Source organism: Melozone crissalis, unplaced genomic scaffold (assembly GCF_028551555.1).
Source record: "Melozone crissalis strain CALT ecotype California unplaced genomic scaffold, PUWL_Pcris_2 ptg000005l_1, whole genome shotgun sequence".
Classification (NCBI taxonomy): domain Eukaryota; kingdom Metazoa; phylum Chordata; class Aves; order Passeriformes; family Passerellidae; genus Melozone; species Melozone crissalis.
Genome location: NW_026535783.1, coordinates 63,181,287 through 63,206,077, shown reverse-complemented (window position 1 = coordinate 63,206,077; position 24,791 = coordinate 63,181,287). Strand labels below are relative to the sequence as shown.

The window sequence follows — 24,791 nt, the reverse complement described above, 5'->3', positions numbered from 1 at the left end:
TCCCTGAGCAAAAACAATCCCAGGGATGGGTTTTCCTTTGCCTGATGTAGGGATAACTCAGACTCTTTTCCCCAGCATGTTTTTAATGTTCACTGCAGGAACTTTATCCCCTTGTACAATAAGCAAAAGTTTAGAGTGGGCCACACCAGCTGCTGGGCAATCCCTTGGTGTTGACTGACAGGATGGCCTTTGCTAAATGTGTTTCCCAGGACGTGAAGGTCCCGCCACCCACTGCTCTCAGTGTGGTCGTTTACCATCCATTGCATCATTTGATCTTTCCAGAGGCTGATGCGATGGCATGACAGGGAATGTGGTATTCCCACACAGTGCCATGGTCTTTGACCCAAGTGTTTTATGAGGTTGCTTTGGAAATTAATCCCATTGTCTGATTCAATTATTTCTGGTGCACTGTGCCCCCATAAGACCTGCTTTTCAAGACCCAGGACAGAGGTGTGGTACAAATGGTGTTTCCAGGCATCCAATGGTTGATCTCTGCACTGTGAGCTTTTGCCTTGGTAGATTTGGGGGACTGATACACTCAAGCTGCCTGGTCCTACCATATTGACATTTCAGCCATCGTCCTCCATACCAGTGAGGCTTTAGTCACGCTGCCTGTTTCACACCCAGAACCTCTGTGATGGTGCCCATGCTCAAGTCCACCCCTCAAACACAGCATCAGTTTAGCCAGGACAGGACGCTGCCCATGTCACCCCATGATTCATTCCAGAGTGATGTTGGATTCTGCAGGAAAGGAATGTCTATGTGCACACTCACATCCCTCCTGCTCTCTTCTCACTATTGGGGAGAATTCTTGCCTTTCAGTGTGAGCAGTTACGCAGATTCTCTAGAACAGAAATGTTTAGAACCCCTGTGCTCTAAGGCTGTAATTGACCGTGGTTGTATACAAATTTCTTTAGGAGCGATTTTTCTGGTGATGTAAGAGTTTATATGAACTATCTTTAGAGTGTCTGGCCTAAACTTTGAGAAGTTAGTTAAATGTTATCCCTGTGAGCTGATGAAATGCCATGGGGTATGAGATGTGGAAGCAGAGGCTGTATGAAAAGGGGTTTTTGTAGCAGAAAATCACAGGACATAGTTAGAGGTTATTAAGGTACGTCCACTCTATTATAGAATTAGGGAAGTGCTACAGTTAGTTGCAATATGGGGAAAAATACCAGGAATGGAAGACACACTTGTCATATAAAAGACTATAATTGCCCACAGATTGTTAGGCTCAAATTATTCCTCGATTCTGCTGAGTGATGAGTAATTTTTCTGAAATTTCAAATAAAGTGAGAGCTCTATGAAAAGTTAAAATCACATTATGCTTAACTTTTGTAAATCAGAGTTTTAGACTACAGACAGCTGAAAAATGTGGAGGTCGAGTCTTGGGGGATAGAATTTACTGTGGTCTGAAATTACCTTCAGAAGCGGTCTGACCCATCTGTGTGTGTGAGAAAGAATCTTAGTGGCATTGCTTATCAAACTTTCCTGATCTAAGAACCCAAAATACTAAAACTATTTTAAAGTCTAGCAATCTTGCAAGGAAAGACAAGAAAGACTTCTGAAAAGGGTAATATTGAGCTCAAATACCTGAAATTTGAATTAGTCAAACTAACAAAAAGAAAGCTCTGTGGATATTTTGGAAGCTGATTTTATGTATTTTAAAGCCCTGCTAGGAAATCAGATGATTACTACCATTAGGAAGTTGAAGACTGAGTTCCCTAACTCCTATCTGCTTATCCTCCCATCTTTTAAATGGGACTGCTTTGCTTTTTGTGATTTCTGGATTTAGACCTAGTATATTATATAAGCAATATTTGTTCCTAGACGAGGCAGCACAAAGTTAAACACACCTCCCCTTTTCCTGACAGAGTTAAGTTTATAAACTTGACTTTCATTTCTGTATTTCAATAAGCTGGGTTCCTTGGAGGATTTAAAACAAACAGGTGAAGACCACCTCAGTTCTTCCTCAGTTAACAGATTATGCCTCATTTCTGGGAACAGGCAAAATTTTATGGACTATTGTGGGACTGGGAGTGGAGACAAGTCAGGTGTAAAAATGCAGAAATATTGCAATATTTTTATATGCAAAAATGCAGAAATATTTTAGTCTGAATGCTGTGAATATTTTTTTTAATTATTATTTTATTTTTGAGGGGAAAATGGGTGACAATGAACGTCCTTTTATTCCACCTGCCTTGCTTTTATAGTTTTCTGTGAGGTTTTATTTATGCAGTATCATTGCTAAAAAGACACTCTGGTCTAAGATTTCCTGTAGGTGGCAACAGTAACAAAGGAAGGGCATGCATCCATGAGTGGGAATTCAGCATCCACGAGAGGAGGAATATGGATAATGAACTAGTGTCACAGTCCAGATCTAAAAGTACATGTCTGTTATTTCCCCATACCATTTTCTAGGTACCTGAGCAAAAATTAAACATTTGAAATAGACATATGAGCTCAAGATCCTTATAACAATTCTTACAACAATTTCTGTGTCAGGAATGGATGGCAACGTTGACATTGAGCATCAGGGAGGTGTGATGATACAAGCAGTCAATAACAGAATGATTAAAAATGAGAATTCAGCACTGTTGTGAGATAGGTGCTTTATTCTTTCAGGTGTATAGCATGTAGCTGCTATAGCAGAAGCACACCATAATTACTCAATTCTTAATAATTAAAGAGAGGGAGCTTTAAAAGGTTATTTTGAAATGTGTTTTAAGTTGGGAAGTGACAATAATATGTGACCATATGTAATTGTCAGCCTTCAGCCATGAAGTAACTCAAAGAACAGCACTGCAAAAAACAGCTGGTCTTAAAAAACTCACCCGTGTGTACATCCTGTTCTTTGTGTGTGTTTAAGAGAAACTTGTTGCCAGAACTGCCTTTTGGGGCACATACACCTGTGGGATATTTGTATGTGTTCAACTTGGTAGTATGAGAGATGGTGGCTCCCTAGATTCCTCCTCTGAAGCTACACGTGCAGTGAAATGGAATGGAATGGGATGGTATGGCATGGAATAGAATGGGATATACTGTTTCAGGAAGGGAAATGACATAAAATGATCATCCAAACCAACTGCCTGACCACTTCACGGCCGACAAATAGCTAAAGCACACTATTAAGGATATTGTCCCAATGCCTCAACACTGACAGGTTTGGGGCATCAACCACTCTCTCTAGGAAGCCTGTTCCAAGGTCTGAGCAACCTCCTGGTAAAGAAATGCTTCCCAGTGTCAAGTCTGAACTTCCTCTGGCACAGCTCTGAACAATTACCACATGCTCCGTCATTGGACACCAGTTATTTAGCTTCTTCCTGTTACAGACTGGCCTTTGTGGGGTTATTTTCTCTCTTAGGATAAGGGATACCCTTTTCAAAGTGGTTTTTTTCCTAAATAAAATATAATTTATTATTATTAAAGAATTTGCTTTATTATATAATAATATTTAGTAATAATAAAGAATTAAGCACCCCTTGCCATAGTGGCTGTGTAAGGCAGATGGAAAGAAACGGACAATCCAAACTACAACAGTAGTTTGGGATCTGGGAAAGAGCAGAGGACACTGCAGTAGGAACTGCATAGTCTGAACTGTAGCGCTATTTCCTACGAAACAGCATGTGTGCCTCTTTTCATCTGTCAAGGTTTGGGTGTTCTTTGGAGTGTAGTTTTTTGGGTTTTGTCTGTTTGCTCCTCAAGCAGAAGAACTTAGACATGTCTAAGAAATCCTTGTGTATTCTTCTCCTACAAAGATCCAGTAATATAAAATATAAATTTTTTTGGAATTTTATAGCCTCAGCAAAGGTGTAAACTACATTGCATTCCAAAGTATGCTAAATTAATTCAAAGTTCAATTATTTTTACTTGATTATTTCATGAGTTCATGTGGTCATCTGAAGATTTTTCGCTACAGAATCTCTTAATGTTTTCTCTATTAGTAGGAAACAAAATTTTCAAGAAGCTGTAACAACATGGTTGCATATCTGAGGACTTCCTTAGTAGCCCTGGGTTGTCATTCCTCAAGAACAGTTTCATTCCATCACATTGGATGTAGAAGTTCTCTAGAAAACAAGACGTTTGTCATATTTGTTAGGTGCCCTTTACAGAAAATGAGGATTTCTCATTACCTTCAAGGATTTTCAGTTTTGTTTTTTAAAACTCCATTCTTCCTCCTTTGCATAAGGAAACTATTGTTTGTGGAATAAGAAATCGGGTGGAAGATGACTAAGGAATTAGTAATAAAAATTTTAGCTGATTCTCAGATTATTTAGAAAGAGTTGGCAAGACTGGAATGCAAACTCAAGAAACTTCCTTTTATTTGTCAAATTAAATGTAGTGAGGGTTTGATGTGACAAATACTAGTCACACCTTCCACTACTTACAAGAATTTCTATACTTTGTTAATTGGCTTGCTCTGGGTTGGAGAGTTTTCATTATTTTATCACTAGTGGTGATGTTATCATTGGTGGGGGAAGTTATGTTTTCCTGAACTTATTTTCCTTTTTTTGCTGAGTTTGGAAAGGAATCAGATAAAGCAGATGAAATGTCCTATAAAGAGTGGCAACATCAGTCTTAGGTAAGTGGAACACCGCTGCTAGTAAGTATTCAGCATTGTTTGTTGAGGTCATTTATGGAATACCAGGAAACTCATGGGAGAGGAAAAACTTCAAAATCCCTGTAGTTTACAGTCTTTCCTTTCTATGTTTCTAGAGAATCCTAAACCTTGATGATTCCCAGGTAAGGCAGGCTATGGAGCCTAGAAAGATGCTCATGGTGCTCACTGTTGGGAAGAGTTCTGCATTCCAAACTCTCCTGTAAGGGTCTGATGCCCTAAATCTGCTTGGCTGCACCCTCAGACTGGCATGAGGCAGAGACACTGTTTAAGAGTTGGAGTTTAAGAGGTTTCTACTGGTTTCACAGTCATGAACTTCAGGGAGGGGAAAAAAAAGTGAATACCCTGTAAAGATCTTCTGCCTTCCTAAAGTAGCCAGGTTTTCACTGTTGAGGTATACGGTTCTTAAGAAATACTGAGGCATCATACCAGTCCCATAAGAATCTCTTTATTTGTGTCCATTTTTATTTAGCACATTACAGCTTCAGCAAAGACATGGAGCAGATGTGTGTACCAACATTTGCACATAAATGTTGTGAAGACACAAAGCCAAGCACTGATCTGCGGGGCCAGCCCAGTGGAGTTACTTCCAGGAAAGGATAACTTGGTGCAGAAATTCAGTCATTTCTACTTGCATCAAGGCAAAAAAACCAAGGGCAACTTCTGTTAACAACAGACTGTAGCTCTAATTCAAGTAGATATCTGACAAAAGAGCACTGATTTTACGTGCTGATAATATCAAGTTGGTAAAGACAAGAAGTTGATTTAAAGCCTTTCAAGTTCTGAGAGATGCAAGCGACTGTTTCAACACTTACCTAACAACTACCTAGAATGTTTTATCCCCATTAATAACAGTGGAAGAACTGTTAATTAGTATAAGAAATAAAAAGTAAATCCTGTCGCTGCTAAAGATTTCATTATGCTTGAAAAATCTAAAATTTACTGTAAGCTTTTAGATAAGTAAGTCATATAGTGCTTTGCACTGAAATCAAATAGTCTATTAAGAATCCTCATTTATTTCCATCTAGTTACTTCTAATCTCAAGAACTGAAACTAAATTACAGTGGCCACATGAGTGCTTTACATAGAGCTGATAGAGCTTAAAACACAGGACTAAGGTTTAGTAAGGCTTACCAGAAAGTCCAGTGGGTTTACCACAGAAGAAGTTAAGACAAGAAATTAAACCAGTTAAATGGTGATACACTTCAAACTTTACATGCTTAAAACCTAGAACTTCGTTGTAAACTTTATCCTCTTCAGCATATCCCCTCCTAACAAAAAGTTGTGAAGGAATGATTAGCTAAGAAATCTTTCATTTTTTCTTCAAATGACAAACTGCATGCTGTCCTACAGAACATGAGGTACAGCAGGTCTTGTATTTCCCTATCCAAGCTGCCAGCTCCAAGGGTTATGTTTTCCAGCTCAAAGCTTAAAATGCTTTCTCTTATGACACTTCTACATCCCCTTTTATAAAACATATCTCTCCAGGTTAAAACTGACCCGCTGAGTTGCACTGTGTGCTTCACTCTTTTGCAGTTCTTGCATCTGATAATTTACAAAGAATGTTTATACAACAATTTGTTGCAGAAAGCCAAAAGTCCTCAAAACTTTATTTTAAGTCTTTAGAATTCAAAATTGTATATTGGAAATAATTTTTGTCCTATCAAAAGCTTAAGCTTTCTTTCTGCATGTTCTGTGAGCTCAGAACTGCCATACCATTACTCTAGGCTTCAAAGAAATGTCAGCATGGAGATGGAAACATGGGAATTTTGGTAATTGATGCCTGATTAATTAATGTAATTGTTTTTGTTGAAAATACCACAGTGTGAAAGAGTACAGATGGAAATCTAAGAAAAAATATATTTTTTTTATATTGATTGTAAAAAATACCTTTATTCTCTTAGAAGCTTTGGTTGCACTCTTACTGATTGGTCAGGAATATATCAAGTAACAACAACAGCATCTCCACTCAGGAAGTTTAAGCACTCATACAAAGTTGCTCTTAGTATAGTCAGAAGAGATTTCAGATCTTTATGAGCAGATAAAGCTTGTGAGAGCTGCAGTCTGTCCCCTTAATGATGTAATTCTGAGGACTGACATCCAAGGCAGCTGCTATTTTAAAAGGAATTCAAGAAAAAGTGTTTGTAATGGTATCACTCCTTAGCTAAAGGTGGCTTGTGCTTTTGAGTGTGATCTTAAAAAGCACTCTGAACAATTTTGGATAACAACTTGTTTTAACAAGAATAGGCAAGAAGTTGAACTTCAGTCATGTTCTGTTAATCTTGTGGGATTTAATGCATCCATTTCTAGCAAATCACTTCAGGCCAAAATAAGCATCATCACTCCGATGAAGTTATTCTTTCCTATATTTAGTATCCATCCATTTAAGAATACACACACTTTACCAAATACTGTGTTACAACAAAACATGCAACAGTGAATAATCTCTATAATCAGGTGCCTAGAACACATAATTTCACAATTTACAGCTTTAGTGGTGGGGAATACATCCATTATGCCATCTCTTACAATAATTCCCTGTATATTCAAGAAATCCATTCAGAATTTTCCCTATGAAATAGCTTTGTGCTACCAGATGCACCACAATCAAAGTATTAGGAGTAATTTCATAGACAAAGAGACAACTAAAGTGCAGAGCCTGAGGGATATATACTTTTTTATTTATGTTACTGCAGAAAGAGATTACTGAAAGACTTCTTCTGCATGAAGATGAATAAAATATTTTCATTAAGCTTCAGATGCTGCCCACTGCATTGCTTTTAAATAAAAATGCATACTCTCTATCAGTCACAGCAAAGTAGTAAGTAAACTTACAGCACATTCCTTTAATATATCAAAATGTTTCCAAGGCAATATTATTGAACTTATACCACAGTCCCCAGTAACATCAAGCTGCACAAAGGAGGTGGTAAGGAAACTTATCCAGTTTAAGTGCTCTTCTTTTCTTCACCCAACAAGTTCACTGTTGCTTTCTTGGCTGCAGGAAAATAAAATCAAGTTTAGTCACAGGCCAACAGACAAACGTGGGTTATCAAGCGTTCTTGAACTGCATGAAAAAATATTTCCTTTTACTCACAAGAGATAGAACAGAGAAGAAAATTATAGCTTTTGTATACACCTACATAAAGTGATAAAACTGATCATAAAAACATTTAAAAATAAATCATAAGTAAGGAGCAGTACAATAACTATGGTACTGTTAAAACAGGACTGCTCATAGTGTTAAGGACATACAGGTTTGCAGGAAGAAATATACCATAATGATAAAACAGGCTCAGAATAATGCTAATATATGTGTGGTTTCTTTAAAAAAAGGCTGTTGCTTTGTTTTGGCTTGTTTATTTGTTTTGTTGTTGTTTGGTTTGTTGGTTCTTTTTTTTTTTGTAGAAATCTTTATACATAAAAACAGGAAAAAGAATAAGTGATGAAATGAGGACAGGAAAATCCCACATGCCAACACGGAAGGACATTAATTAAGATACATGCCTTACAACAATGACTCCAAAAGAATCATGCAGCAAAATTTTCAAGAATAGTTGAGCAAGGTAGATCTTTTAGGCAGACAGGAAAACTGCTCAAGTTGGTAAGATGAAATGAGGCTGCATTCATTGTTTGGTGGAAAGGAGAATTAAAATGCTTTGAAATAGCATATAGATAAAATTCCTTTCAAGAGAATCTTAAAAAACCCGTTATTTTAGCCACTTAATACATTTCCTTCTCTTAGTCATAAAACCATCATCAGATATTTTAGAATGCAAGGGTTCACAACAGAATGCAAGGAAATAAAAAACTTAAGCAATCTACAGGCTGTTATAACACGTAAAAATAAAACGTAAGTAATTCCGTTAAGAATGAGGAATCCTTTGACCTCCAGAGGAAGGAAAAATGCAAAAATATATTCATGGAAAACTGCAGTTTCCATGTTGCTGTGTATTGCTGTTAACTCTTTACTGCACAACTGGGAGCCCCTCTATACTAGCAGGTATTTGAGGGAGTATTTCAGGAGACATGAGGATACACTAAAACAATAACTGTAGTTATGAAAGGTATGTCTGGACCTGCCTCTAGAGAGAATGTTTTCAGTGGTGTGTATGGTGGGAAGACACAAAACCAATTCCATTCCTTCCACTCATTCTAGCCTAACTGCAATTCTAGAAAGTAAGATCCACTGCAACCCACATTTCTCAAATTCAACTTCTCCATTGTAATCTACACAGTCTTCTTGCAATTTATTTTTGTTTCCTCCAAATGATGAATATTAAGTGAGCTCTCCAGTGCAGTTCCCCCTACTTGCTGTGACCAGTGAAGGGCCTTTTCCTCACCCTCTTTAGTGATGGTGTCTGCAGTCTCTGCAGCCTTGTCTTTCAGGTCCTGCACCACGCTGTCCAGCTGGGCCTCGTGCTTCAGGAAGAAGGGACGGATAATCCGGTGGTAGAGAAACTCTGCCCCGTTGGAAGGGCTTGGAGCCATGCACCACAGCAGGAAGCCACACTGTGAGAACGAGAACATAGGCCTGAGTGGAAGGAATCATGAGAAGGAGACAAAGTGCCTTTCTTAAGTGCCACAGAACCGAACACAGTGAGAACAGGTAGTCATTCCCTGAGCGGTCAGGGCTCTGGGAGGGAGCACACCAGGACAGCTACATACAGCCAATCTTCATACTGGAGTAATTTCATGGATATATACATGAAAGAAAAAACCCTCTCAATATTTCTAAAACACATGGCAAAGGGCTCACTGAATGTCTAGGACCCTAAATGACTTCAATTCAGCCAAAACACATCCCTCTCCTCTCTGCCTGTCTGCCTTGAAAACACAGTGGGGAAAGAAGAGGATTGTGTGTACCCCAGAGGTCAACTGACAAGGAGGAGAGATAAGCCCAAGCTACACACAGTGCACAAACAAGACTAATGCCTCTGGATTACAGTTTAGGTATAGCTTTTAGAGCACCATCTGCTCTCCAGTAAAATCGAAGACCACAATGTGGGGTCATGTTTCTGCACCTTACAAAAGGGGATTGGAAGGACAGTTATTACAGGTACTACAAATCCTTGTCTTTACTATTGAGGCACTTTTATTTGGCTTCAGTTTCACTGCCATAGAGCACACAATGACAGTCATGCAGAGAAAGATGAAACATTTAAGGGACAGGGAGTGCCATAAACTAAATCTGCTTGAGTGATGAAAATACATATAAAATTATTTTGCAGGATAAAACTGCAACAAAATGAAGTACATTTTCCCAGCAGTACAGTTCTTTCTGTACACAAATAGTACAGTTTTATTCCACGTCAAAAGCCTCTCCAGAAAATGAAGGCATATCACCTTTTCTCAGACTACTCTTTCCTGAAACACAAAACAAAACAACCTCAGCCTCAAAACATGCCTTGTTTTCATGTTAGACAGGATTCCATGTTTGAGGATTTCCACACATCTCTGGGCAGAAAGGAATCAAAGCACACAGTTTTCTTCAAGCAAGGTCTCAATATATTTTGGAATATGTCTCCTCTGTTCCTTCCCAATAAGGTATATTGAGACGGAATGTTCTCTAGGTTCTACTCTTCACATCTGTAAAATTTTGGCTTTGTCTTCTCTGCAGTGCCAGACCAATTTACCATCCTTTTGGGTAAGCATTAAGTTTCTTCTTTAAACTATTTGACTGTGATATCAAGACAAAATGACTGAAAGCAGTGTTTCTCAGAAGAGAAATAAAGGTTTTTAAAGTAAAGTGTTCACCAGAGAGATTGGCCCATCAGGAAAATTCCAATGAAGTAAAACAAATAATTCAACGTGCAATAAAATCTGACACCAGTAAGTAGCAGCTGATGAACTATTAAGTATGGTCAGAGAAAATAAAGGCAAAAAGTGCCCTTATCAATATAAATACTGATTTTCAAAGCTTCAATTCTTTGGAACTTAATATAACATAAAGACTACATGGTGCTATGTTGTTACTTTTCATTAGAAGCTGAGCAGTGCACTGACTTTATTTTCTGTTCAAGAATATCTGATCAATTACTGAAAGTTACTTCTCCCACAAAACTGTACAAGTATCTCAACTTCTACACAAAAAAAAGTTAGTTCTCCTTTGTTTTAGAAAAAAATCCCTCAAATATGAGTCCAACTTCCTCTAAAACCTAAAGAAATTGAAATTTCCCTTTCCCAGCCTAAGAACAAAATCAGTAATTTTGATTTGACAGCTTTGTCCCACTCTAGTTGAGACATAGGTAATTACAGATTTGTTCTCAAATACCTATTACTTTTGAATTGCACTGCAACAGATGTTTATATATATTTTCTGTTGGACATGTACCAAAGTTGAGATTCTCACTTGTTTAAAAGCTTGGAAATGTCAGACTGATAACTCAGTTTATTTCACTTCTATCTCCCATGAAACTGAACTAACACAGGCTACTGAAAATAAAGAGGGTTGTAAGAGGTTCCAGCAAGCTCAGAGTGATAAAATTGTTAACTAGGAAAAAAAACCCAAACCCAAAATATATTCTCCGCAACCCTCCAGACCAGTCAGAGGAGGGAATGGAATTCACCTGAGCTCAGTCTGGCTCACTTGGACCTGCTCCTAGGTTTTGCCCTGGCAGCACCAATTTTAGCATTACAGAAATAGCATTACAGTATTTCAAGGCAGAATCATTAGTGGAGTAAAGAGTCCCTCTTGCTCCCACCACCAAGAATACTCATAGCATGATAAACTCTGCTGCTTTTACTGGCTACTGTACTCTAATTCCTGAATGCCACAGAAATCTTTAAAGCCTTAACAGAAGTATTTAAAAACAAATCATAAGCACAAGAAATTATGAGTTGCGTGCATGTCCTGTGCTTCAGAAATAAAAAAACCCCCAAACAGATAAATAAGAAGTGGGCATTACCAAAAAAAAAAAAAGCCCATAAAATCCAAGAAAAAGCCCATAAAATGCAAGAAATGTCATCTGGAGAACAAAAGTGTATACAAACATCATAATATATTTAAAGGAGTTCTTCAACATTCCTTTCTCCCCCCACAATATTTTCTAGTCTGCTGAAAACTTTAATGTCACAGCGTCTAAACTGTGGACTTTGGGGACTCTGGAAGCACTGGTGCTCAATGTTTCAGCCATGTACATGAAGGTGTTTTAAAATACTGAGCAACTAAATCTCAGTCTGGAGTGGAAGCTACAAGCCATATCAAAGAGATGTGAATACACAAATTTAGCAGATCTTGAGAATGAAAGCAAGCTAGAAATTTTCATGAATGAATATCTGGGCTTCTACTTCATGACAGAGATATGGAGACATCATAACTACCCTCCAAGAGGCTTTAGTTCATGGATGGAATGAAGTGTGGAAGCTGCCTGATTCCTCCTTCTCCTCCTATAGAGTAATCTCCATCTTCTCACCCGTTCAGCAACACTTTCTGATCCTCAGCCAACACCTGCCTGCCTTTGTACAAACCTCTCCTACCAACCACTACTGAGAGCAAACACTGAAACACTTGGCTTCTATGTGCCTTCTGCAGCTATCGTAGAAAGCTGTGTATTGACATAATTCCTTGTGCTTGCTTTTGCAGAACTGAGAAAAGTGCCTTTCCCTTGACTACAGTACTACATGTACCTGTGGCACTCCTCACACCATTTTATCAGAGCCATTTGTGGTCTTTATTTGGAAAGTCAACCTGAATTTCAGTCGTGTGCTCTTCAGAAAGAGAGCTGTAGTGGCATGAAGAAACTGTTGCCATGTCTTTTTCCACTAAGAATTTAGAAAAAGAAGCTCTGAAAATACACTGCATGAATTCAGAATTGTGAGCATATACCACTGCAGAGGATGGATTAAAATCATAATTCTACTGAAGTAGAAGGTGTACAAATGATTGCCAGAGTTGAGGCTTGTTAAAGACTGAAAAGGAACAAGGCAGACATGTAAACCAGCGGCTGCAGTCAATTTTTGCCTATAAAATATGGCATTTCCTGGGAAAATCTTTTGACATCGTCAGGTCTTATCATTAAAATATTAAATGACCCCACCACAATACCTGGCAAGTAAATTGTTTTAACAATTTTAGTGCAAGTAAACCAGGCTAACAAAATAAAAGAGAAGGAAGAGAACAGCCACTGAACCAGAAAATTGGTAACAGTTCTTTGAGATAAAGAGCAGGCTCTGCAGCAAGCTAAAATGTCTTTTACCCAACAGCACACAGAGTGATCAGCTATCTCCTGGAAGAATTTAACATGTTGAAGTTGACGGACACCTTAGATCCCAAACAAAGCTTAACCAAATCATTGCTGGTAGTCAAATCACACTAACAAATGCACATTAGCAACCATCTCCTCTGATACTTACTAGTTCCTTTCAGGAAACTGAGCTTAATTAAAAATTAAAACTGTAGGACAAACTATTCTTGTGTTCCAATTTCCATCTTTGCTCCAACAGCACAGATGTTACAACCTCCTTCAACACCCTACATGATTTTACTCTCCATTTTTACTAATCCACTTAAAGCAAAAATAGAGTCACTCTGTGGGGCTTACTATGTCACTTGTCCAAATTTACCTGAGCACCAAGAGAAAGAACTGTCTTTGGTTTGGTTTTTTTTTCTTTATGGGACAGTTCCACTGTCTTTTCTTCTTTCCTAAAACCCAGCAGACCTCTCCCTTCCACCTATCCCAACTTCCCCACCTGCATCACAAAACCACCACCTGTAAACAGATCGCTTTCACAGTAATAAATTACACATAACCTGCATGTAAAAAGAAGGTGTGACCTGGGAATGATTCCAAATGAATCTGGTGTTATCTACCCATTCCTGGAGACATTAAATCAGTTTTATCAAAAGGTCCCATTTTAGGAGAGGGGTCACATGAATTAACATACCTTTAGCATGTAGTAGAAAGGGAACCATGACAGAAAGATGTCAGAGAAGAATTCAATTATGCTGAAAATGCCATACACAACCCAGTAAGTCAGCCACTGTGTGTCATCATCTTTGTTGGGACTTTCAATGGCCTTAATTCTGCAAGGAAAATAAATAAAAGTGAGCAGAACAGTAGCATCAGTCTCATCTATAATGATGAAGATTTAATGACTCAGATCCTTTGTTATATGTGGCTCTCCATATTTTGATTACACAAAGAAAACTAATTAGCATCTATTATACAGACAGTGTGTCAAGATCTTTGAACAGCAAAGCTTATCCCTATACACCACACTTCAAAACCAAAAGATACTCAAGATATTTCTATCTCTGGGATTACAAGGAGGAAAAAAACAAACCAAACAAAACCAGTGAGCATTGTGACCTTGCTCACAAAACATCTTGAGGGGCAAGAAAGGGAGGAGATAATCTTTGGCCATGGTTCCAGTTCTGTAGGCATTGTGGTCATCCTGATCAGAAGGCTACTGTACATCAGAGCATTATTGACCCACATAACAGATAACCTGAGTGAGCCCAGTCCTGTGAGGCACAGGATGCCAGTGATCACCTGCCTGGCCTTGCCTGCACCCATCAGTGACCATCCTCCTTCTCTGGCAGTCAGAAAGGGAGGATGAACAGAGTTGTTGCCTTGGATGAAAAATCCTGTAATACCTTAAGTAATCAAAATGGGGTAGCCTTGCCTCCAGACAAGGCCTGTCCAGTGGGCTATGTGTGGATCAGAAATTCATTAAGTGCTGCACAGCTTGGGGTTCCCAGCAGCACCAGTGGTATAAAACTGTCTATACTATTCTGGCTTTTTTTACATAGTTAGCTCTAATATACAGCCTTTCAAATGTACTCATACATGCACTAGATTCCTCTTTGAAAAGGTAAACTTATGCCTAAGATTTGCTCTAAAAAGCACAAGGTCTACATAAGCAGAGGAGATCCAGATCCGTATGCTGAGGAATATGTGTCTGCATCACCCAATGTATTGCTCTATAAATTAATTCCTACAGGACTTGCAAAGTCTGATGTAATTAAAAGTATTAAGAACAGAGCAAAAAAACCTTTACTAAAGTATTGGGCCTTCTGTATAATGATTTAATGGGCTTTTGTTCTCCATCTGCTATGAGAATGCAGTTCTCATAGCAGATGGAGAACAAAATCCCATTAATATAGTTTTAAAAAACAGAAACTAAAAGATGCACATGTGCTCTTTCAGTAAAAGTAGTGGAGTGGAGTTTCTGGAGCCACTAAATTCCAGATTAGCACTGTAAGAAGTTTTAAAAGAAAATACTAGCAAATCTAAGCCTGATAATTTCAAGCTTAAGACTCTTAGAAAGCATTTGTCCTCTCCACTTATGCTGGAGGCTTAAAGTCTGTAGACTCAGTTTAATCAATTTAGTTTAAATTCTTGTATCACTTCCTCCTTTAATATCAGCTGTATTGTTTCTGAAGCAGCATGTGTGAGATGTTCCAGAAGTGCCAAATTTTCTGTTAGTTCCCTTAAAAAGGCACAGTTAAGGAGGTTTACAGGCAGAAATCAGAGAGTTGGCCTAAGTCCACTTCCTGGTCTGTGAGCTGAAAAATGCTGTGGATTCTGTCACTTCCTAGTTCTGTAAGTTAGGGGGGAGCAGGGGGAGTTGGGGGAAATAACTCCTGTGACATGCTGTATGTTTTAGCAAAAGCACTGGCAAACCCACAACATGCAGAGGAGGGAGCTGGCACAGCTGCTGGACTGAATTACTTTGAAATGGAGGACAAGGATATGATACTTAATTCATGCAATATTTCTGCTGGAGTGCGAGACTGGCCAGCAGTGTGCTGCAGTGGGAAAAGCAGCAGCCCTTGCCATATCCCATCAATAAGGGGATCTTAACAACACACAGCACCAGCACAACTGGAAGAACAGGTTTTCCACAGGTCTTGCAACAGCAGGTCTAATTCCTGCTACTCCTACCATCACAGGCAGCCCCAGTCCAAGCAGTCCCAAAGGCAGTGACAACTTCAGCTGCTCCTGCTCCCACTGTAAAGCACATCTTTTCCATGCCCACACCTCTGAAGTATTCTCGTAGACCAGGTGAGGGGGTTGTACAAAAATAGCCCCTGGACACCACAGGAGTTAAGAAAGAAGGCTACAGAGCTATTTTCAGTGTGTGAAACTGCATTTCTGGAGGGAAAGAAAAAAGTACATGGACTAGTAGGGATGTGATAAATGGAGCAGAGAAAGGCACCATTTGCAAAGTTTCTCAGTGTTTAGGAAAACCTGCTGTAGAGGCTCACCATGTGGATTCCTTTAGTTCTGACAATTTCTCCATTAGAGGCAGAGAAGAGAAGGCTTATATCACCCCAACAAGCATCCTAGCTTGGTATTTGTGAGAAAATACTTTGCAGTTAACCTGCCAGCAGTCTTCCTGTTTTCCAGTCACCATATATGAAGTGAAATCATATATGGGATTAAGGGAGCATTGTTTCATTTTCCTTTTTAACATTATTAAAATAATCTCAGTAACTACGAAAATCAGCTTTCTTTTATTAAAAAAAAATAATTAGAATCTCCAATTTTGTGGCAAAAGGCAGACAGCATATCACTGTGTTAATGGGCTACGCTTTATTATCTTCTCTCCTCTGGAAACAAATGGCTTTTGAGAGCTCCTAAGTGCAATGCCATGGGTGTTCTCCCTTTGAATGTTTACCATCTGCTGCTGTAGTTCCTCAGGGGATACATGAACAACACGCTTTTTCTGTCAGACAGCCACGAGCAGCAGCACTACAAGTAGTCAAAGCCTCATCTGATTCAGCCAGCTGATGTACACAACATTAAATCCACATGCGGCTGTTTTCTTACACACTGTAGGGAATAGCACATCTCCCCTTCTTCTGCAGTGGTCTAATATTGGTGGGCAAGGTCAGGGGCAGCACCCTACCAGAGCCAGCAGGGAAGAGCCACGTCAGCTCAAACTGCTCCTGCAGGCCATGGCTCCAGTCCCAGCTGGGAGAGAGGGAGTGGGGAAAAGCAGGTCACAGCAGGGCCATCAGTGAATGAAAGTTTTATCTGAAGCCAAGGAAAGGCAAGTATTTTATAAATATACTGCTTTGGAATGGGGAGCGTGTTCCTCAGATGAGACAGGGAAATCCAGCATAACATGTCCCTGTTGAACAAAAGGCAAAAGTTACCTCTATCCCTTGCTACTTACACACTATTTCAATAGTAAGTCACAAAAAATAGCATTTGTCCAAGAACAAGCACAGTAAGCTATGTAGAATATCTGAAGAGAGAGAGAATTTTTAATCCATTTATAGCTACACTCCTTTCAACATGAGAATCATACCTTTTTAAACTTAGTCTTCCAAGTTATTCTAGAGGTATTATTCTGGTGTAATGTCCTGTATCATTAAGCTTAGGAGAGACATCACAGGCATTACTTCAAGCCAAAAACTCTCCATGTTAGGTCAGCAATCAAGTAGGCTGATATTCAAAAGGCAATCTCCATCAATAAGTGAAAAGTTACAGAGCAAGAGGCACTGACGCTATATCCTACTTTAGGATTGCCTTCTTGTAAATTATTTCTGTGTTGCAAGAGCAAATAAGTCAGCCTCATGAACACATTATATCAAGATTTTCTAACAAATGAAGGACCATCCGAAGACAACAGCTTCATATTTAAAAAAATTATACCATTTTGTCTAGTGCTGATCTGATTAAATTCCACCTTAGTTATGCATAGTAATTATATATCCCAAAGCATTTTTTTATACTGCTTAATCACTAACTGTAGAGGACTTTAAATAGAGTTTCAAACAACTACTTATTACAGTAGTTCTGCACCTTGGAGGTAAAAGCAATCACTAGGAACAGCTCCAGTAGTCTGGAGAGTAAATATCACAGCTCAGTTATTTTAAAAACAGCTGCCTGACCAAGAGTGAAAATAACCTGCTGTGAGCCAGCACTGTGAGGGATGGGGAGCCAAGAGAAACAATTTTCTGCCAGATCTGTTCCCCAGTAACCCTGCTAGCTGGTGGTGCCAAGACAGGAGGTTCTGTGGTAGTCCAGGGTTCCCATCCGTGCTGAACTTACAGCGTCAGAGCACTGGCTCAGCTTTGACCCTGGGCACCCTAAAATCAGTCAAACTTTACCCTAGATCAATTGTGGCTACTTATCCTGTTACTGAGAGTAACAGACACTGATCTAATTTTAGTAAGTTGCCAAGTGGAGTTCTTTCACTTAGAGCATCTGACTCATTTCAACAAAAAAATCAGCTCTTTTCCAGAAGAGACTGTTGCTCCACAATTAGCTCTGGCATAACAAATCACTTGTTACAGTAAATTCACACATATAGCACTCACAAGCTAAGTTATGAGTTTGGAGTCAGGATTTTACTGAGCTGAGTCCAGATCTGGGAAGCAGAAATAAAGAAATGCAAAATTTTATTGCTGTGGTCTCACGTGAAGTGATCACTCTTATCCCTGCAATTTACAAGGTGAACCTGCAGATTCTTGTATAAAAAAAGTTACAGGTTCAAGGCAAAAGATCAGTCTCCCTTAAACCCAGTGCTCAAAGAAAGAGCACTGGGAAAGACTGGACCATTTTGGGCATCCTTCCTTCAGTTTTATGGTCAGTGTTACATGAAGTAAGTATATGAATTTTTGTCATACCCTTAACAAAGAGTAAGTTTGGGTTTGTTTTTTTTTTTCATTTAACTTAAAAACCCATGAAATCACCTATATTTCTAGAGCTTATGCCTACTGGTCTGCCCCAACTCTTTACAGCCAGTTGTAAAATTTACTTCTAGCTATGTATCCAGACACCCACACAGAATCAACACTCCACTGCATCACAAACTTCCTTAGCTTGGTGCCTCCCTGTCATCCTCATGTCAGACTCATCCTGGCAGGCTGCCTCCCTGACATCTCACATCATTTCACTGAAACAAGTACCTTTGGATTCACTTTATCGTTTTGGCTTCTACATTACTATCCATTACCTAAAAGCCTTCTGCTTTCCATCTTTCTTGCTTTCCATCTTTCTTCCTCCTCACTGACTGCAACAGCAGTCATGCGTTTGCAGATATAGAAAAGATCTTCCTGCCAACTGCACTTACACAATTGCTGTGATTTAAGTCTACCAGTTTCCCTCTCTCACAAGTTTGAGGATGTAGCAGAAGGGATCAGAAAAACTCATCAAGGATAGCAAGGGAGGGTTTCACTGACCATGGACAGACAGATATTAGAAGACACCAAAAAGCTACATGAGAGTAGAACAAGGGGTTCTAACTGTGTTTCTTGAAAGGGAATGAGGACTGAGGCAGCAAGAGGAACACATGCCATTTTGCCCGCCCATGGAGTCCTACAGCCTACATGTTAACTCAACACAAAGCCAGATTCCTGAAACAGAGAGGGGGGAAAAAAGCAGGCATCCTCTCATTTCACTGCTCTCTGCTCATTCTTCGCCTGCTCGCTCCTGGAACAAGTATTTGTAGGGCCAACCAATGAGTCAGTTCCCCAGTTCTGATTCAGATCAAAACCAGCTTCCCAAAACATAATCCCACACATGCTGGCTCTTCTGCAGGAATTAAGATGTCTTAGTGCCTCAGTTCAGAGTAGACCCATCCATATAACAAAGACCTTTATATTTTTAATCTATAAGCAAGATTAGGAAGTAAAAGCAAAATTTTCATACTGTTATCACACTCCCTGAACCTAAACACTTGCTTTCTTCAGAAAGGAAAGCACATAATTTGTCCAAATGACTGATAAGATGGCTTTTAAACACGGCACTCTAAAACCTAAAAACCAAAAAGTAAGTGTGCTTGGAGGAACTGATTTGGCAGGACATATTTTAAAAAAATCAAAATACCCTTTTTAGTGTCTGAAGCCCCAGATTATTATGCACAAGAGAAAACAGCTCAAGTGCAGACAGATTTGAAAATTTTCTACTTATATTTATACTGGGCATTGTGAATCTGGTTAGATATGTCAGCTCTCTCAAATCATATTTATAAAGCAGCAGCAGACCATTACTTCTGAACCTTGGCACATCATGCATGATTTTTCATGAAGGAAGATGCCTCAAAACTTGTTAAGGGAAATTTGCTGTCCTAGTTCTCAAGAAATACACAAACAATTAAATCTTTTCTAAATAACTGTCACCAAAGAAAAGCAGTGGTCCTGTTTTAAAAGCATGAAAGAGGAAAAGGAACTAGGAGACAGACTCAAGATATCATGACAGTATTCAAACTTCAGTTGAGTGTTTATACTTCTCTACAATCAATCCAGATTGTTTCCTGCTAGTAAAATGCTACAAGCAACATTTACATAGTAAAAACAGCTGAAGTGAAGTAACAGCATACAATTAGCCAAAGCACAGAGAGGCATTCTTGTATTATATTGCTTTTCTCCCTTGAAGACACTAGTAATAAGTTCAGACATTTTACTGCCCAAGGCTATTTTCATCTTCGCAATTTTTAAACCAAGCATGGCAGCACTTAAGAAATTTCCAATCCTTTGCACACATTTCTTAGTCATCAAAGGCTCCCTTCCTGCTTGCACTCTAATTTCTCCAAGGCAGTTAACCACCACTAACTATGGGTGGAGCTACATTTGAACACGCTAGCTCTGGAAAGTTTAGAGAAGCAATGAAAATGCTGGCAATGGTATTTACGCACTTGCCAACACTCACTTTTTCCATCTCTAGCCTGATTACTGCCTTGTGCAGTTAAAGCTTGCTAGAAGTTTAAAAACTTGTGTCTATGATATGTGGCAAACGTTTCAGTGCTGGTCTTCTGCAACCACAAAAGCCTGTAAATTAAGTATTAGATTTCAACTTAACACTATTTTTTCTCTTTCATCACATAGCACTTACAGACTTCCAAGGAATGAGAGTAGAGAATGCCTGACCTATTGGGAAACAACCAGAGAACTACTCCTTCATTTTGCCTATATGAAGAGACTGAGGTGGGCCCTTGCTATGACACATCATGTGGATGTACAGGGAGATTTTTGTATTGCCAAAGAAAAAATTCCTCCATGTATGAAACCACTAATGATTTACCCGAGGCAGAACTGAAGGTGAACAAGGAGGAGTAAAGAGGGAAACAGCTGTGCCTGTTTGAAGCTGTATCAGGCATTAAGCAGGGAGCTGCCCCCTCCCCTGGCACTGGTTTGCACCACAGTGATGAGAACGTGGGCAGCAGTGCAGCTGCACCACTTCACACCATCTGCTGGGCCAGCAGTTAGAGCCTCCAGCATTTCTCCACTGAAATTCACACCTGCTGCACTGCACACACCACAGCAAATACACAGAATGACAGAGACCAAGGAAAATAAACTGCAGGTTTATGCAAAGCCTGACAAGCAGATACCTGCAAAAAACTGTCCTGATTTCATGCAGGAACAGAATTAACTCTGAGCTGAGGGTCTCCAGGTTTGCTGTGACTCCAATATATTTTCTTTCAGGCAAGCATAGAGATGGAGAGTAATTACCATGACTAAAGTAACCCAGAACTGAAATCCCAATAAAACACATTTGGAACATGCCTGTGGGTCACCCATCAGGCAGCCTGTCTGCCATTTTAAACAACTGTAAAGACTGTTGATGCTCCTTGCAGAGCACAGACATCTGTCCCTACTCCTTTATGAATGCCTTTTCTGCTGACAAAAAGCTTGATCCACTCCTTTGTCCCTGGCATGGCAGGGTGGCTGGAACTACATGACCTTCAGGTTCCTTTCAACCCGAACAATTCCTTGTTTTCCTCTTAAACAATTCAGTTACTCACGATGAAGAAATTATACACTGAACTACTTTACAAAAAAAGAAAGTAAATTAACCAAGGAAAAGTAATCTGCTTTTTCTCTTTCAGTGCCTTTCTGAGACATTTCAGGCTTGGTTTCATTGTTGAACCACCTGTGTAAACATCAAACTAACACCCTGCACAACACATTCCATTTACAGCTCCTGACCTCTTCCAGAAGCCGCAGCTTTTAAAGCAAAAGGCATTTGAGGGTGTGTGCAGCTGACGAGAACAGCTGAAAACTGTTTTCTGTTCAGTGCTAGGCAGCAAATCCACTACTGTCAGTTCATACAGCAGGCTCTTCATCTGCCTTTCCAAGGGGGACAGAGAAAACAGCAGAGAGGAATAAACAAACCACTCCGGGCAGTGTTGTTTATGCTCTGGGTCTCTGTAAGCACGGGGAATGGCACTTGGCAGCATCCTGACTACAGTACCTGACCCAGAGCAGCCAAAACAAAAACAGGCACAGTGAAACGTGGATAAACTCTACATACCAGCTCTGGACTTGGGAGAGAAGGGCTGGGGAGGGGATTGAGCCCACCTGTGCTGTCAGCAGGCTGCCACCAAAAGACACTGGCAAGCAGCACACCACACGCATTTTAAATTAGGTTTTCACCTAGGATTATAATTTCCTACAAAAATGTTTTCCACCATTAAAAAGGCAGCTAAAGGACAAGCATTACCCGAGCATGAACTGGGGAAAAAACCCAGAACTGGCACTGTATTTGTGTGCTTTTTTGTTTAAGTAAAACTTGTAGCCAAGGACATCGCTCCCATTATTTAAAAAAGCTACAAAAACTGAAACACACAATACTAAAATCTGGGATGTAACTTTTCACATTGAGACACATTTAAAGCCACATTTCAACATGAAAAAGGGAGATACTACACAAAAACATTTTTAAACCCCTCAGATTGAAAGAAAAAATTAGCAATGAAACCTTATTATTCATATTTGATTTGCTACTGCCTTGATTCTGCAGTTCCAAGAGTCTGTATTATCAATTTATTCAGCATCATTGCACAATGGAAGGTCTAAAATATACTGCCAAACAGTAAAGTTTTAAAACAAATTTAAAAATTCAAATAGGACTTTAGAAAGTAATTACATAATTTTAAAAGTGGCCTAAGACACAAAATATTACATAAACATAATTCCTACACAACTATTTCAATGTTTTGAAGGTTTGTTGGCAGACATTCCCCCTTTCAGATTTTAATGAGAGAATATTTTTAAACTAATCTTTTCATTAAAAATTATCATCTAGGAAACAAAACCTAAGTTTCTCCAGAATTCTTGGCCTATAATCTCCAAAATAAGCGAACACCAGGAACGGCATTTAGGAAAATGTTGTTTGGCCTTAAACATCACAACCACAGGATGTTTCAAGAGTATAAAACGAAGTGAACCTCTCCCATCTCTGAAAAAAAAAATAAAAGAACCAAACTTTTACTGTCCAGGATCCAATTATAGAGAAGATATTTTTAAAAGCTGCTGACTGTATTTAAATAGCTACATAAAAGGCAAGCACTGTGTTTCAACAATATCACAGTCCTGCTGGGAAGGACTTCCATTCGATGGAGGTATCAGGTTACACAGGTTTTATTTAGTATGTTTCTGCAGTCTTTTGGATCATACTCGACTGCGGTCCAGCCTAACAGGAATGCATTTTGGTCTAAGGGACTACATACGTACGTGAAAGACAGTTACTTTGTTTTTAAGAATATCTAAGGAGCCCTTCCTCTGAAAAAGGAAGTTAAGGTCCTTGACGCTCGAGAGGAGTTACAGCGTTCTCCTTCCCCGCTCCCGCCCGTCAGCGAGGCAGGTTTGGAGTACACAGCACTTCTTACTGCACCTCTGTGTCGAGCCCATCCCCGGCACTCGGCACCAGGCACACGCCGAGGATGCGCCACTGCCTCCCCGCGCCCCGCTCAAACCATCAGCGCGACTTCCAACAAACACCCTCAAAGGAGGACCCTCCCTCCCTCCCCCCCGTACGGTCCCGCTTCCCGCTGGGGATGACAAAGCTGGGAGCCCAACCCCAAAGCACAACCCGCTACAGGAACTGGTTATCAAGTGTGGAAACCACCCAGCGTCACCCATCTGTAACTCCTGCAGCATTCACCAGATGGGAGAAGACTCGTTCTTCACCTGGCACCTGTACCTGCTCAAGGAAAGGGAAGGGGGGGGGGGGGGGGGGCGGCAAAACCAACACTTTGGCGCACGGTTCCGGAACGCCACCCCAGACAGGCTCGGCACCGCCGCAAGTGATGCGATTTTGCAACCCACATCAGCGGGTGGCACCCGGAGCGGTGGCGTGGCGCAGGGGGGCAGGAGTCGCGACACTCACGAGATGTAGGCGGGGTAGGCGAAGCCGATGATGTTGCAGAGCAGGGACGCGCCGTATCCCACCACCAGGTACACGGCTACGACGCCGAGGATGCCTGAGGAGAGAGCAAAGAACCGTCAGAGCCTGAGGGACCGGGGCCAGGGCGCGGCCGCCCGCGGGGAGCCGGCGGGGCGGCGGCCGGCGCTCACCGGTGGCGATGTAGGTGCGGCTGACGCCGGTCTTGCTCTCGATCCGCTCGAGCACGGCAGTCATGCAGTTCTTCTCGTGTAGGAAGCGGTCGAAGCGCTGCCGCATCGCCGCGGTCATGGCGCTGGTGCCGCCGCTCCGCGCCGCAGCCCCGCGCTGCCCGCGGCCCCGCCCCGGCACCCAGCGGCCGGCCCCGTGGCGCCGCGCCCGGGGGCGGCGGCGAGCGCCCGGGAACCATCTTCCGCCGGCAGCGGGCCCGCTCCGAGCCCGCCCCTGCGCGAAATGGAGGGCTGGGGGCGCGCCCTGCCGGGGCGGCCCGGGTCCCGGTCCCCGGCGGCTTTGGGGGGCCCCGGGCGCTGGGCGGGATGCGGCTCCGGGCGCGGTGTGCGCAGTCCGTGTCCCCTCGCGGCCTTCAGCCCTTCTTGTCCCGCCGGCAGGGGTAGATTTTTAATCCTGGAGGGGGGCCAGGGACATGGGTCCCTGCAAGGATGGTGCGCCTTGTTCAAGGAATCAAACAGACAAGACCCCTGTGTCAAGACAAGGGGAGGAGGCCAGGCACGTAGCCGGCTCCAATTGCCTACAAGTGCCAGAATGTCCCCCCACCCCCAAAATCAGCGCGTGATACCATACACGGTGAGCAAAAGTCAGAAACAGATGGTAGGCATCGATGTGATGTAGAAGAAATATTATGACAATTTACGGGTGCCCAAAAGGCGCATGTGACCGCGCCGAAGGCAGCAGCGCCTTGCTGTAACTGTACCCTGGAATTTATGGTGTGTGCAATGTTCTTGCCAACTAAATCTAATTTGTTGGCTGTGATATAGTCCTGGAAACTTCCTCGGCTGGACTGACTCTTCTGAGCAACTCCTCTGCATCTGACTCAGCATTACAACCAGTACTGGGACTCCTTATGCCCT

At 40.9% G+C, this 24,791-nt stretch overlaps 1 protein-coding gene across 1 annotated transcript; it reads right to left on the bottom strand.

Moving 5' to 3' along the window:
* Positions 1 to 6,966: 6,966 nt before the first annotated feature.
* REEP5 (receptor accessory protein 5) lies at positions 6,967 to 24,039 on the bottom strand. The gene is made up of 5 exons (XM_054283945.1): positions 23,877 to 24,039; positions 23,689 to 23,782; positions 13,505 to 13,643; positions 8,962 to 9,130; positions 6,967 to 7,616 (listed from the first exon to the last, which is right to left on the bottom strand). Exons 1-5 carry the CDS (start codon positions 23,992 to 23,994, stop codon positions 7,567 to 7,569), a joined length of 570 nt encoding a protein of 189 aa, XP_054139920.1. The 5' UTR covers positions 23,995 to 24,039; the 3' UTR covers positions 6,967 to 7,566.
* Between the last annotated feature and the right edge of the window lie 752 nt (positions 24,040 to 24,791).

Bases quoted from the DNA above. Each gene is read 5' to 3' on its own strand.
- REEP5 (XM_054283945.1), bottom strand. From the start codon at position 23,994: ATGACCGCGGCGATGCGGCAGCGCTTCGACCGCTTCCTACACGAGAAG. The intron at 23,783-23,876 runs GTGAGCGCCGGC...CTCTCTCCTCAG, and splicing joins CCGCACCTACATCGCCACCG to GCATCCTCGGCGTCGTAGCC. The intron at 13,644-23,688 runs GTGAGTGTCGCG...TTTTCCTTGCAG, and splicing joins GCCTACCCCGCCTACATCTC to AATTAAGGCCATTGAAAGTC.